At 37.0% G+C, this 15,621-nt stretch overlaps 1 protein-coding gene and 3 long non-coding RNA genes across 4 annotated transcripts; 2 read left to right on the top strand and 2 right to left on the bottom strand.

Annotated features, from left to right (window-relative positions):
• Positions 1-1,190: 1,190 nt before the first annotated feature.
• On the bottom strand, positions 1,191-1,989 carry LOC307127786. The gene is made up of 3 exons (XR_013816683.1): positions 1,840-1,989; positions 1,646-1,744; positions 1,191-1,321 (listed from the first exon to the last, which is right to left on the bottom strand). It is a non-coding gene; the product is annotated as an uncharacterized lncRNA (long non-coding RNA).
• A 714-nt stretch (positions 1,990-2,703) lies between these two features.
• LOC307127787 lies at positions 2,704-3,612 on the bottom strand. Its single transcript, XR_013816684.1, has 3 exons — positions 3,516-3,612; positions 3,055-3,158; positions 2,704-2,767 (listed from the first exon to the last, which is right to left on the bottom strand). It is a non-coding gene; the product is annotated as an uncharacterized lncRNA (long non-coding RNA).
• Positions 3,613-6,094: 2,482 nt separating this feature from the next.
• Positions 6,095-8,243, top strand: LOC307127439. The gene is made up of 2 exons (XR_013816638.1): positions 6,095-6,206; positions 6,680-8,243. It is a non-coding gene; the product is annotated as an uncharacterized lncRNA (long non-coding RNA).
• A 2,077-nt stretch (positions 8,244-10,320) lies between these two features.
• LOC307128567 (serine/threonine-protein kinase pim-3-like) lies at positions 10,321-13,787 on the top strand (the record flags this gene model as incomplete). The annotated part of the gene is made up of 7 exons (XM_079820478.1): positions 10,321-10,351; positions 11,898-12,176; positions 12,335-12,610; positions 12,799-12,881; positions 12,977-13,027; positions 13,108-13,480; positions 13,597-13,787. 7 exons carry the CDS (start codon positions 10,321-10,323, stop codon positions 13,785-13,787), a joined length of 1,284 nt encoding a protein of 427 aa, XP_079676604.1.
• Positions 13,788-15,621: the final 1,834 nt, after the last annotated feature.

Genomic DNA, 15,621 nt, shown 5'->3' with positions numbered 1-15,621 from the left:
TGCTTTTTAATGCCATTTAAGGCCTTAATTTTAGCAAAATCCATTTAATGACTTTTAATGCTTTTTAATGCCCCGCGGATACCCTGTATTAATGTGCTTGTAAATATTACAAATGTACATATGATGCCAAAATATTATACACACCTCACACTTAGTAGCATGGGCTCGAGCATGCATTACACTGAGAAAGGGTTTCATAGTGGTCAGTTCCTGAAGAGCAGGAAGGACACTAGCAACTTTCTCCAGTATTTGCATGCCACGTCCATTGCGAAGAATTGTGCCTTGGCTGACATGAGCTCCCTTTGAAGGTACAGAGGGTAGGCAAATATCTCCCCCCTGTACATATTAAGGGCTTTCAAAAGGAACCCATGGCGACACACAGCAACCTCCATCCCCTCTTCATCCAATTTTGAAGCCCTCCTTGAAGTTTCCCTCGCTGCTGTCCACTGGGAGTCCCCACATGTGCCTCTTCCCTGTGTCTATGACACACAAAACAAACACGACAAATCAAATTTCAATACAATGGCGTCATTCAATATATGGCATTTATTCTCTCAATTTGATTTTGTAATTGGTAGTCAACAGTAATTGAAGTGGGGGTTACGTTTATTATTGTAACAACTATTTTGTCAACTTGCATTTTTCACTGCTTTCTGTATGGTGTCGACAAATCTAGACACCGCACTGTCTTCAGCCACAAAGAGCCCCTCAAAAAAGCCAGGATCATCAGAGCTGAGGAAGAAAGAAAAATAGAAACTCCATTCATGAAATATATGAAGTAAGAAAATAAATCAATAAAAAGACTGGAAGAAAGATCACCTTCCGTTTCGGCGAAAGCGATATAGCTTTCTGTTTCCATCTGCTGAAACAGCCAACATTTCCGGCGTGCAGGCTGGGCAAGTGAAAGGAGCACTACAGCAGAGCTGGTCTTCCTCAAATGATCCATACGAAAGCTCTAAGAAGCTTTGCTGCAGTGCATCGCCGTTGATAGGTCCAGACTGGACAATATATAGAATGAAATTATATTTTGATATTGTCTGCTTATGGATTTTTTTTTAATATAAAATGGTAATAACATTTACACTTACTCTTCCTCCACACTTAGTGCGATGTTCCAGCAGCTTTGCGAAGGCTTGTCTGGAGAATCCCGGAGAGATGATCTTGAGTTCCTGAAGGGAGCTCAAGAGGTCCAATGTATAAAGTGTGGAATTGGTGACGGAGGCTGGCCAATATCCACTTCTTAGGAGGTCTTTAAAGTCAGGGGTCCACTGCTGCTGGCATGTTTGACATTCATACAGTGGCTGATGCAAGTCAAAACGCCCTTGGAACAAAACAAAAAAAATTAAAAATATAATACACATTTACCACATACTTTAATTTTCTCAATTTTCCACACTGCTGTGTTGATTGGACATCATGCTGGAAAGATGCAAATTTTTTTCTTTGCGGAGGACAAAAAAACAAACAAACAAACATCTGTCTTTGTTTCAGTTAATAACAATACCATGTGCTATTCCATATGTTCTGTCACTTCTGCAATTATAAGCACAATGCCACAGCACACTATATATATATATATATATATATATATATATATATATATATATATATATATATATATATATATATTTTTTTTTTTTTTTACCATTGATGGTAATTAAAATCACTGGTTTGCCTGGTAACACAGTAAAGTTTGTGCCTCCACAGGAGCAGTCTGGCACCTTCACAGTTGGCAAAATGCAAGCTGGCAAAAAGAAGGAAAACCAATTATTTAGATTATCTATAACTGTCTGCTAACACACATTGAACAGCAAAATTAAAGCTTTCGTGAGAACGTACCTTGCTCATGGGTGCAATATCCATCTTCCCCTTTAATGATGCATGTGGTCGGAGGAATGGCTTCAAAAAAACCACGAATCACGCATTCCCTGTTGTGGAGTGGCTGTTTTTTGTGATGCAATACATCACAGTCCCCACAGAACCACTCCTCAGGAAGACACTCTCTGCACCTAAGGAGAAAATAAAACAATATTATAATATAATACATTATTACAGGTTAATAACTCATATAAAGTACTGTACACTCTATTTAAGCTATTTCACTTTTACTAGGTTTGATTTTATTGTATAGGATTGCATAGTGGCTCAGTGTTTAGCACTGTCACCTCACAGCAAGAAGGTCCTAGATTTACTTTTCTCATTAATGTGTTTTTCATCTGGGTATCTAAGTCTTCTCCCATCCCAAAAGACATGCATCTTAGCCTATAAAGCAGGGCACTCAGCAAACCTACCCTGGGTAATTGAAGTTTGGTATTAATGAAAACCAACCTAATAACAGCAGGCTCGTTGCAAAGGCAACACAGGGGATGACCAACAGCCTCTTTTGAAATAAGGCATTTTAGGTGGTATGGTCTTGCTACTTTCCAGCGCTCAGAGGCTTTCTGCTGCCGAAAAGACCATGATGATGCAGAGCTACTTTGAGGCTGAGCAGCAGAAGAACATGACGCCAAAATATCAGAGAGCCTCTCCATATTTTTTTCTGTAAAGAAAATCCAAAAATAAAGCGGTAAGGGATCATTTACTGTAGATAAGGAACAATTAAAAGTCAACTGATCAGTATTAGAATTAACACTTTTTTATACTGTACATGCATAAATTCATCACTGTGAATTACCAAATTCCTCTTGAGGATTTAGTTTTGTTGAGGTTGCAGCAAGTGGAGCCTCCACACTGGATGACAGGGAGCAATCAACCGTGGGGTGTGTGGCTGTAAAACAGTAATAGAAGAATAAGAACAAGTTAGGCTATCACACTCTATTCTTGTTCTTCTTTTCAAACTATATACTAAACAATTTATGAAATCAGACATATGTTTGTTAAGTACTTGGTAGTGTCTTCTACAATAATGTCACTGAAAGGTTTATCTACTTTTTAATGTCTTTTTAGATATTTGAATATTTTAAACTCTCAATAAACAATTACATTGTTCTAATTTGAGTTGGTCCAACATTGTCATAGTAAATTCCTACAAATGTCAAATAATCCAGATATAACCTGTAGCGGAGGCTTGGCGTCGCCCTCGGCTTACCACGTCCTACAGAGTCCCTTTTAGAGGTGTGTGGAGGGTCTCGTACACGTTTCCTCTCATCAGCTGCTCTCTGTGTATTGGAGTGAATATTTCTTGTAAGACTGATGTTGATAAAAGTATGGTAACCAAAAGGCAGGTAACTTGTGAAAGGAAAACACAACATAGTGTGTTAGTAAGGTGTTGGAACAGCTTAAATGAGCCTTGGAATAGATTCTCCAAGTCTCTGTAACTCAGAGGAATGGAACTGCATATACTATTATTATTATTATATTCCCTTATTAACACGTTACAGAGCATGGCAGGATGCATCATGCAATATACCTGTATTAAATCTTCTGCACTCATCATTCTTACATATTCCTCATCATGTTTTACTTTAATTTGTTATGTTTGTTATAAAATGATTGAGGTGTACAAAAACTCTAACCTTGGCTTCAGCTAGAATGTGTTCATGTTTCAGCTCCAGAGCCATGCGTCTCCTCTCTTGGTAGTGGGGATCCTTTGAATCAAGTTTATGCTTGGTGGCCATTGCAATGCAGTCAGATACAGACAGACAGACAGATACAGACAGACAGACAGACACAGACAGACAGTCAGAGTGAGATACAGACAGACAGTCAGAGTGAGATACAGACAGACAGTCAGATACAGACAGACAGACAGATACAGACAGACAGTCAGAGTGAGATACAGACAGACAGACACAGTCAGATACAAACAGACAGGCTGACAAAAGATGGGTAAGACAGACAAGTAGACAAAGACAGACAGGGAGGAAAGAAAGAGCAATAGATAAAGACCGTGAGATAGATAAAGATTGAAGAGATGGACAGAAATATAGATAGTGAGAACAGAGAGGATGTAAGATATAGAAAATAATGAAGAGATGGCTCTTAAAAGTGCCTTTGGGTTTTAAAAAGCAGGTTCAGATATGTTCGACAGGTGATATGTTTGACAGGATCTGCAGGGAGAACAACAGAAAATGCTAATTATGTAGTGTTATGTTGATATAAGATTTAAAAAGTGTACCCTAATAGTGAGTGATTCCCATTTTCTTATAAATGCTTAGGATAAATAAATACAGATCACGTTCTTATTTCCTGTGCTACTGTTAAAAGTCACGTAACATTTTTTTTTTATTAATTTTTATTAATATATATAGGCCTACATATATATCTAGAACCTATATCTAGGCCTAGAACATGTTTTTTTATAAACTCGTAATTGTATTAATTTTGGACGTGTAAATAATGCTCATGAATTCATCTTGCTTATTAGACTGTTGTAAGCGACTTACCGTGGTGGAATCGCGCTGGGCAATGGTTTCTGCGATGGTCGCACACAGTGACGTGTTGCACAAAATTGCGCCAAAATATCAATCATAATTAAAAAGTACAGTCTTAATATTTTATATCCGTGCTTAATTTTAAAGGGGTCAGCATAAATGTCCAAGTGAAGGAAACACGAGTATGTAGCCATTACATTTAAACACATATCACTTCCCAGAATGCATCCATCTCTTTGCCAAAGGATATGTCCATATAAAGTAATATAAACATTTCTGCAGTAGGCTATATAATTCATTTTTTACAACTTCATAATCAGTATTGAGATGAAAGTTATATAAAAGTAGGCTATTCTTTTGGTCTTTTCTTTTTTTGGCGCAAAAAAAAAGCAAAGTAGGCTCACTATTGCAAATTGAAATACCATCGACAATTATAAAACATCCCACAATAAATTAAGGCATGTTTTAAGCCTACAGCAGATGTGCAGTCCTGCAATTATGTCGTTTTAATGTATTCCGAAATTATATTAAAAAGAGAGGAAAAATCGTGATATTACCGAATGAGAAAAGGGTTTCAGCTAGCTACCCTCAACGTCGGCTTATGGACGTGAGGGGGAAATTACCACAATATGTGATCGAAAATTATCAAATATAATGATGAATGTTTTAAGCATATAGAAAATATACCGTCCTGTAATTATGTAATTTTAATGTATAAAATTAAATAAAAAAGAGAGGAAAAAGAGTTAGTGTTAGAAAAATAATCAAAGTTCAAAATTCAAAGATGAGGGATTTGCACTCAAATCTATCGGACGACCCTCTCCGTTGTCAAGTGACGAATAGGGGTGAGACCGTGTTGCAAAGAAAGACGTGGTGCAGGCACGGAAAATACGTCCCTTTGAAATACATTAGATTGAAAGTCGTGCCGAGTGACACGAAAAAAAGAAGAAAATTCGTGCTAGAGGACACGAACCAATTCGTGTTGAGTAGCCACCCAGCAAACATTGGTCCGACGGCAACGTCGTGTCCCTGGCCAAAAATAGTCGCGGTAGGACGGCATAAATCGGTAAAAGTATGTAACACAGAACATTCTTAAAAATGCACTCAGATACATTTGTACCTGTCTACAGTTCTCTCCGGTTGCATGTATAATAGTTACTTTGACTTTTAGCTATGTGTAGTTCAATATATACCCTGTTGTGAATCCGTCGTAAGAGGACGTCACTATGGTGACGTCTTTTACACGTGCATTTATAGTCCATGATGACCCTCTATGAAATCATTGTGAAATATGCAGAAGCTGCTTACACCTTGCATGGTTAATACTGCAATAATTAATTTAAGTGCCCCAAGTAGTTTTTAAGAGGTTGTGAATAGACGTCCACTGACGTCCCGTACACGTCCAGTCAAGACCCATAAAAAAAACCTTTATGAAATACAAGATTTAGCCTATATTTAATTTATTTTGAATATAGGCTAAATATATTTAAAATCACAAAGTGCTCTGTGTGGTTAAGTGATTGTGAACCCACTGCATTTTAGTCATTATTTCAACCCGTTTTATGTATTCGTTGTTATTATTTTTATGGAATGTAGCCTATGCATATGTAAAACAGTAATATATCCTATAACCATTAAGTCTGACTTGAACTGTGCTGCCAAGATGTAGTAACAAAAGATATTAATAAATCTAGCGATATTTCAAAATCCCGCGATATTATAGATTATCTCGCGAGATAGCGTTCCGTTCTCCAGTTCCTGTCTACATTACAACCACGAGGAGAAGAGGACTTGCGGAGAGAGTTTGATATATTATTAAAAATCTACTGTTGGGTAAGTACATTTTGTAGTATTTGATAAATTTACTTGAGTTTTACTTGTTTAACATGAAGGAACCGAAAGAAATGAGGCCCACGTTGTCAACAGAGAATTACTTGAGTTTTGGCTAATTAGCTAGTAGGCTAAACGTTACTTTCAACTTAAACACGTTTAATTATACAGCACAAGTTATTACTGTAACCTATTAATGTAGCCTTTTGAGAGTTTCTTTCAGAAAGTAATGCTTCCATCCCCCACTAACACCCATTTAGAGCAGAACATCTTTTATAGAGTAAAATAAAATGTAATGCATGTTGATTACATTTTTCTTATGTTTAACTCATGATTCATTCATCTTGTTGCATGTTTTTATTTATTTTTTATTGAGCTGTGAGATCATTTTTGCAATACATTTTGAAAATAAGTGCATGTCATTTACCTCAAATTTTTCCTATTATTTTAAAAATAAATATATTCTCTTCCCTCAGATGCTGTGAATAGGTGGACTCTGAGATTGATGCAGCAATAGCAGAACACCTGAATCACTCTCCAGGAAGAGCTGTTGGTGATGGTTACAAAAAATTACAAACAAAATAACTACTTTAATGTGTTTAAGGGATAGTTCCCCCAAAAATGAAAATTGTTGTCATTTACTCACCCTCGTGTTTCAAACCTGTATACCTTTCTATGTTCTGCTGAACAAAAAGATGTCTAACCCTTGTTTAACCCTCTTAATTTGGGAATTAAGAGGGACTCCACAGACCCCAGGCAACAAAATGTAATTTTATAAACTATGTTTATTAATGTTTTTACTCAACATCTGTGCAGTTTTTGGAGAATTTATAATAATTGTTAAATTTATATAAATAAATTAAAACACAAAATCAGTTTATGTAAAATTCACTTTATAAAAGACCCAAAATTCTAACTTTCATTCGTGGGGATAACATGGATAATTTGACATTGTTTAGTGTAAGATTTTTGCCCATCCTTTGGAAAATACAGTTTTATAATAATAATAATAAAAAAAAGAATTTTACCAGTAAATGGCTGCAAAGCTCCACTATTTGCTTACTATGTGACTGACTGAAAGACATTTTTCACAAGTATCTTACAGTTGGATTCATATCTAAATGTTATGAAATCACAATTATAACAATTAAAATTAATTAATTTAGTCAAAGTTTAGTATTTTTTTTGTACTGAATTTTTTTTCAATGTTACATTATGATTAGAATCAAACCAGAGTCTTTAGAATTTATCATTTTATTTCAAACATCTGATTTTCTTATAATTCTACAAATTGAATGTACACTTCAGTTACTAACTGTAACAGAACAAAAATTTACAGAAATTAAGTTATTACATATTGAGTAAACAATACACAACATGAACATCAAAATGCTATGAACTGAACAGCAATAACAAATTGAACAAATATTCCTGTATGTGTGTGTTTGAGCATGATCATTTTGCATTGTGGATGTTTTATGCATTGTTGGAAGTGTGCCACTTCATTTCTGTATGCATGTTCTGTTGTTTTTGAGGATGAAATTTGTTCTAAGCAGCCTGAGTGTGACTTTTTTTTGTCACATGAACATAAAAACAGATATCAATCCAATTAATTGTTTTTATTTGTAGATTTAGAGAGTGTTGACAACCGTACAAAGGGAACTTTTTATTTGAGCAAACGTCCATTGGGGTCAGAAAAGACCCTTGAAGAATGTTTGTAACCAAGTAGTTCTCACCTCCCATTAACTACCATAATCATTTTTCCCTACAATGGTAGTTAATGGGAGGCGAGACCTGCTTGGTTACAAAAGAATTTTAAAACATCTTTGTGTTCAGCAGAACATAGAAATGTGGAATGTATAGGTTTGAAACGTGAGGGTGAGTAAATTAATTTTAATTTTTGGGTGAACTATCCCTTTATATAATGATAATTCAGTATTTTGTAATTGTTATTTTAGTTTGGTTAATGGATGTTAAACATTAATGAAAGAAGAAAATCTGTGGCTGTTCAAAAAAATAAAATGTTTTGCTAAATCAGAACATGCTTCTTTTTGCTTATGTCCACAAATGTGTTCTTGTTTGTGATGTACACGTGATTAAAACGTTTCATGGACGTTCAGGTCTGACTGGACCGATTTTGAACCTTTTTAGAACCTGTCAAAATGTGAAAACCAAGACATAATTGATTGCATTTTACGATGTTACACAATGGGTGTGTGATTATTTTATATACACACTTAAATTATGCAGCAACACATTTAAACATCCAGAAGACGACACATTTAAACATCCAGAAGACGACGCATTTAGACGTCCAGGGGCGCGCAGAAAAGACGTGGTATTCACGGCCAGATGACGTCGAAGACGTCCGTTCAACTTTCATTTTGGAACTATTTTTCAACCATGACGGGACGTGTCGGAGGGACGTCTTTTCAACGGTCATTAAACGTCATAATGTTTGCTGGGCAACCGAATATAAAGCAATACAACAAGGATTAAAATCTCCTGATTAAATGTTGAGTAATGTAGCCCTTAAAGTTTACAAAATGAATAACAATTGTAAAAAAAATAGTGTGCTCTCGGAAGAAAGACATGGTGCAGGCACGAAAAATACGTCCCATTGAAATACATTGAAAGTCGTGCTGAGTGACACGAAAAAAAAAGAAGGATATCTGTGCCATTGGACACGAATAAATAGATTACTGCCTACCGAATATAAAGCAATAAAAACGAGGATTAAAATCTCTTGATTAAATGTTGAGTAATGTAGCTCTTAAAGTTTGCAAAATGAATAACAATTGAGAAAAAAACAATACTGTGCTCTCGAAAGAAAAACGTGGTGCAGGCACGAAAAATACGTCCCGTTGAAATACATTAGATTGAAAGTCGTGCTGAGTGACACGAAAAAAATTGGGAAATTCGTGTCAATGAACACGAATCAATAGATTAAATTTCGTGACTATGTCACGAACTGCCGTGAGACTGGGTTGCAACATTCCTTTATGCATTTAATAATTATAAAAAATAAATAAATAAATGAGTGATTTTAAATTTAGTCCTGTGAATTAAACCGGTTAGTAGTCGAGGGGTGAAGAAATTAAAATTAATAAACGAGCCCAAAACAAAACGAAAAAGCCCATTATATGATTTTACTAATGAAGGAACGGGTGATGACCTTCATGATGTATAATGATCATAAGCACCATCTCTCAGTGTTTATGAACACATCATTTAAGTTTATTAAGAGTTAAATGTATCTGCGATGTCATGTGACGATTCGGACTTAAATATTACGGTTAGGAATAATGTATGGTAATAAAACAAAATCATACATCGAAATAAAATAGGCCTAAACTTTATGAATAAAATAAAACTTCAAAGCTTGACTTCAATGGACGGCAAACAAGTATGTAGTTTGCCCCGCTATTTTAAATACATACATTTCTAAATTTTAGGTAAATTAAATAGAGTCCCAATCAAAGAAATAGGCTACATTTAAATCAAATGTCTATATTTTGAATTGAAGGGGTGTCAATTGCAACTGTGAATTCATTAATTGTACTCAATTTTCTTATGATGAACAATTAAGGCTTTGAAAATGATAAATTCCAGGAATTATAAAACAAGTACAAAACCGAGAGCGTAACTGCACTCACGCACGCGACGTTATTTGTGTTTTTGCGTGCGTGCATATGAGCGTGCTCATATGAGTTGCTATAGCGACGCGTCCTGTGAATATGAACTTTAAATATAAACAGTGGAATCCGTCGCTGTTTGTTGGTTGAGCGGAGGCGAGACACCGACACGGTTGCAGATTGTTTCCTGTGCAAATCTCGAGATTTTGAGGCTGTTTGAAAGAGTTTTGAGGAGGCTTTTATTCTAGAAGGAGATCGGAAGATATTTTCTTTCCATCGACTTTTATTTTTTGAAAGAGTTCATATTATTTCTGATTACAATTTTATTTTATTGTAATTTTCGACGGAGTTTGGAGTTTTATTTCGTTTTTTTATTTGATTTGATTATTTTTTGGGGGGAGGGGTATTTCTGAAGAAGGTTGTATTATATTCTCTTTTTTTGTATTGTATTTTGTATTGTTTCTATTACAGGTTGGAGGACGATGTTGATAGCTCTCATGGGTGAAAGAAGAGGTGAGTGTTTATTTTTGTTTCTGTATTTGTTGATTGGTATGGGTTATGGTATGATCGAAGAGTAGAGAAGCCCAAGAGGCGAAACTCTGTTGTGTTATGGGTAACAGTCTGTAGATGGCGCTGCTGAGGCGCGGCCGCCATTATTGACTGAAAGCTGCTGAAATCGTTAGCGCGCCAGTCACAACTGTGAAGATGAATATAAGTTTTGTCAAAACGCAAGCAGTGTTCTGCAATAAATTGCAAAAATTATACACAAATGCACACACAATAGATGGTGGTGTCTAATTAATTACTGAGATCTTATGACACCACTTCCATTTTAGTCCTGTTTATAGTTCATGTGTGCACTTGCTAGATTGCACATCTTTTTTGTACCTTTCCGCCTGTAATAGGACATTCACAGATTGATTTTGTTTTTGTTCTTGCCATTGAAACGTTCACTGTGTGCACTTTCACTGAAGATGTTGAAAAACAAGTTGTTAATATTTTTGGGATATTCTATGTAAAAGAAATTTCTTTAGAAATGTTCATTTATTATTTTATGAATTAATTTATTTTTCCAAATCATATATATGGTGATGTTCACTATTATCAAAATCAACATTTGAATAAATATCTTATTACTGTGTGTCTGCCTATATATTATTTCATGAATTTCTGTTATTCATAAAACAAGGAAAATGCATAATAGAACATAAATATTGATAGATTAAAGGTTTGCAGTAATTTTATAATTGTATCTTTGCAAACCGTAAGTGGTAGGCTAATGAAGCCGAATCGGTGGGGCATACCCTTACGAAAAAGTACTACAGGAATCTTATAGTATTTTGGGACAAAATATTATAGTAATCTTATAGGAATACTGTAGTAATTTGGGACATACTATAGAAGTACGATAAGACTACTATAGCAGCTTTAAAATATTATAGAGGTATTACAGAACATCACAGAAGTATGTTATGTTCTGTAATGCCCCTAATATCCTAGAGCCGCTATAGTATTTCTATAGTAGTCTTATAGTACTATAGTAATATTTTGTCCCAAAATACTATTTTCCGAAGGCTAATTAGGCCATTCATAACCAGCACATAGACGTAACATTTTCTGTCATTTAACGTCGGTCATCCTCATTAATGTATTTGAAATTGTTTTCATATTTAGATATGACGGCCAGAAAAAATTAAGTTATGTTAAGTTTTTATGTTAAGTTGGTTCAGTGCCATTGACTTCCATTATTTTTCGGCGTTTTCCTTCAGTTTTCAGTCCATAATGGCGGCCGTCATGGGGCAACGGTTGCTATGGAGCGTTCTATTGAGTTTCGCCTCTTGGGCTTCTGTACTCTTTGGTGTGATGTTGTACAATAATTGACTAAATTAATGTGAAGAAACTTGTGCGAGGTAACCACATGTGATCCCTAAATTTCCCGGGCTAAGTGATCACATGTATTTGATTCCTTGCATATGAAATAAACTTGAGTTACTCTAAGAACAATTTGTAATTGATTATTATTAAAATATGACTAATTATTTGATGTGAAATATTCCAGCTCCAGGCCGCTGCAGATCCAGCAGAGCTGCTTCCAGTCAGTCGGCTGGTCAGGAGGTTTGGATCATCAGTTCGGATGACCACGAGGATCCGCTGCTACACCCGATACTGAGCCAGGAACTAGTAGGATATTTTGCCCCCCTGCCTTCTGATTTGGCTGTGTCTGTGTCCACAGGTCCGGCTGACAGGAAGAGGAAGTGGCAGAGCGGGAGCCGGGAGGAACCAGACGATGGAAGTCCATCCACTTCATTTGAAACACCTGCGAAACGCTCTCGCAAAGGTCAGAATAGACTTATATTAAAAAATGTATGGCTCAGTTAATCAATTATTTGTCATTAACATAGAAAGTTGAAAAAATAAAGTAACAATTTGTTGTAACCACTGACATTAATTATTCATAATATTAAAAAACAGTTTCTAATGTTTGAAATATTCCAGCTCCAGGCCGCTGCAGATCCAGCAGAGCTGCTTCCAGTCAGGAGGTTTGGATCATCAGTTCGGAAGACCATGATCACGAGCCGCTGCCAGACCCCACCCCGACACTGGGCCAGGAACTACCAGGATATTTTGCCCCCCTGCCTTCTGATTTGGCTGTGTCTGTGTCCACAGGTCCGGCTGACAGGAAGAGGAAGGGGCAGAGCGGGAGCCGGGAGGAACCAGACGATGGAAGTCCATCCACTTCATTTAAAACACCTGCGAAACGTTCTCGCAAAGGTCAGAATAGACTTATATTAAAAAGTTATGGGTCAATTATTAAATTGTATTAATAATATTGATTTGTCATTAAAAAATATTCCTCAGCTGTTTGATGTAAGGACTGCATTAAAGTTATGTCTTTGTACAGCTTTAGAGACTGCAACATGTTTTCTCTTAAGACGTTTCTTTGATCGTATGTTTTGCAGAAGCATATGTGAAGGGCCGTTTGCTGGGAAAGGGCGGATTCGGCGCCGTGTATGCTGGGATACGCAGGTCTGACGGACTGCCAGTAAGACATTTTCTTCCCTCCTTTGTTCAGACAGCCTTTATAAATGTTGATATCAGTAAATTCAGGTGTGATTTACTGTGGCTTATCGTCTACAGGTGGCCATCAAGTACGTCTCTAAGGACAGGGCCCTAAAGATGCTGAAAGATGTAAGTTCCAGCGTGAATCTGTTGTTCTGTTTCCTCCGTTTCGCTCAGCGCTGGATATAATGGAGCATTTGTCCCTGCAGGAAGGTCAGGGTCTGCTGCCTCTGGAGGTGGCATTGATGGCCCGGGTCAATTCGGCTCCCGCCTGCCCCAACGTCCTGCAGCTCGTGGAGTGGTTTGAGCGTGACACCCGCTACAGCCTGATCCTGGAACGGCCAGTTCCCTGCCAAGATCTGCAGAGTTTCTGCGAGGAGAACGGCTGTCTGGATGAGAGCTTGGCCAAGAAAGTGCTGGTGCAGCTGATCTCCGCTCTGAAGCACTGCGAGAGCCGCGGAGTCCTGCACCGGGACGTCAAGCCAGAGAACCTGCTCATCTCCACAGCTTCACACCACATCAAGCTGCTGGACTTCGGTTGTGGAGCGCTGATGAAGGACTCGGCCTACACGTCTTTTGCAGGTGGGTTTGCGTTACAGGAGGAAACGCTCTGTGGATGTTTGTGAACTTTTGGTGAGAGAATTAGTTTGGACCGGAGTTTATTCAGTGGATGTTTCTGGTCTTCTTGTGTCTCTCAGGTACTCTCGAATACGCCCCTCCTGAGTGGTTTAATCAGCGCCGCTATCATGCAGGACCGGCTACTGTTTGGTCTGTGGGGGTGACGCTCTATAACATCCTGTGCTTCCCCTTCATAGCCGCAGACAGGATCTCCTTTAGAAGCAGACTGATCTTCCCTATGGGCAAGATAGAAATATGTTTAACCTTTTAGGCAAAAGTGATTAAAAAAATTATTTAGGTGGCGTTACACATTAATGTTTTGGAGGACACAAAGTAGACAGTAGGTGGCAGTATGTATCCATAAACCAGTAGCTCAAAACCCAACAGCCCCAAAATACACTTTTAATCTGTTTTGTTTTTAATTATTGGACATTTGTTTAGTGCTTGCATCAATGTGCAGCTTAGAAGTAATTACTTTGGACTTTTTAAACAACTGCCCCTAGAACGTTAGACAAGGAAAGTACACTTTTTCAAGTCTTTCCCTGAATACTGGTGTTCCACAGGGATGTGTGTTGAGTCTCCTGCATTATGCACTCTTCACTCATGACTGTCTGCCCATGTAACAAACACCATTGTAAAAGTTGCAGATGATATAACAATCATTGGCTTGATCATGAACAATGATGAATATATGCATACAGGGACGAACTACAAAATCTGACAGCCTGGTGCTCCAACAATAATCTCATCCTTGACAACAAATAGAAAAAAGAGATAGTGGGAACTTTAGGAAGACAAGGAAAAGTGCTAAGTGGATGTGGAGAGAGAGTCCTCAGTTTTAAATTCTTGGGGTTGAACATTACAGAAGATTTTTCTTGAGAGTACACACCTCCACTGTCATGGGAAAATCTTTATTTTCTGAGAAGATTAAAGAAAGCAAGATTGCCTCAGAAACGTCTTGTGAACTTGTATTGATGTGCTGTGGAGAGTTTACTGACATATTGCATTACATCCTTTATGGAAGCCCATTTCCGCCACATAAGAAAAAAAAATCATAATTATGACATAAAAAGTCGAAATTATGATTTACTAAATCGAAATTATGAGTTTAAAATTCATTACTCTATTAGCCTACTCTATTCTACTGTGGGGGATCAGTGAGTCTTGGCAGAGGGACATTCTCTAAAAGTCTTCATTTTCAAACGAAATCTTGCATTACAACATATTCTGATGCGTTACTTATGAAATATGATCCCAGAACAGCGCCACCCTCAGGTAACTGTACCGACAGAGCACTGCACTGTAAATAAAAACGGAAAAATGTAGGCCTAAAGGTAATTTTCTGCCAGGACATATCCAGTAATTTAACGGAAATTTTCGTTAAACCTTAAAACACAAACTAATGCAATGTGTAGCTAATTCAAAATACAGGCAAAACACCTCTAAAAACCAATACACAAAATTCCTACATATTTATACATTGTGCCCTATTTTACGGACTCTTTTTTACAGTGTGGACGTGTCATTACTTTAGGTTGTGAGCGGGCAGCAGTTCATCAAACAGTAAATATATCTCAATACTCCTAGTTTTTGTGCCATGTTTGCACACAAGGAGGAATGTGTTTTGGTGACAGAAGAAGCTCCAGTACACAGAGACAACAACAGTACACAGATAGTAAAAAAGGTTTGCTATATACAACAGAATAGAATTAACAGGAATGAGGTTCTTGTCAAATAAAGTGGTATTGTACGTATTTATCATTGGCCAGTGGAGGCGCTAACTGTCTTATATCTATTTAAAAGCACAGAGAAAGATGACATTAGATAGGCTAATGTTTGCAGCTGAGATTTAATGATAGGCTATGCAATTACATTACTTAGAATTTGTAACATATTAAAGATATATACATCAATTCATTTATTTGAAATAGTATCAAAACCGAGCATGTGGAGGGAAATAAAATTCATCTCATTATAGCATATTGTGGTGTTATTAATGAAATATGACCCCTGAACAGCGCCACCCTCAGGTGACTGTACCGACAGAGCACTGGACGTGTCATTACTGGATAGGGGAGAGTGGGGTAAGATTAGCCATTTATTAT

The sequence above is a fragment of the Gobio gobio genome (assembly GCF_949357685.1).
Source record: "Gobio gobio genome assembly, chromosome: 6".
NCBI classification, from domain to species: Eukaryota; Metazoa; Chordata; class Actinopteri; order Cypriniformes; family Gobionidae; genus Gobio; species Gobio gobio.
This window is presented reverse-complemented; position numbering and strand designations above follow the sequence as displayed.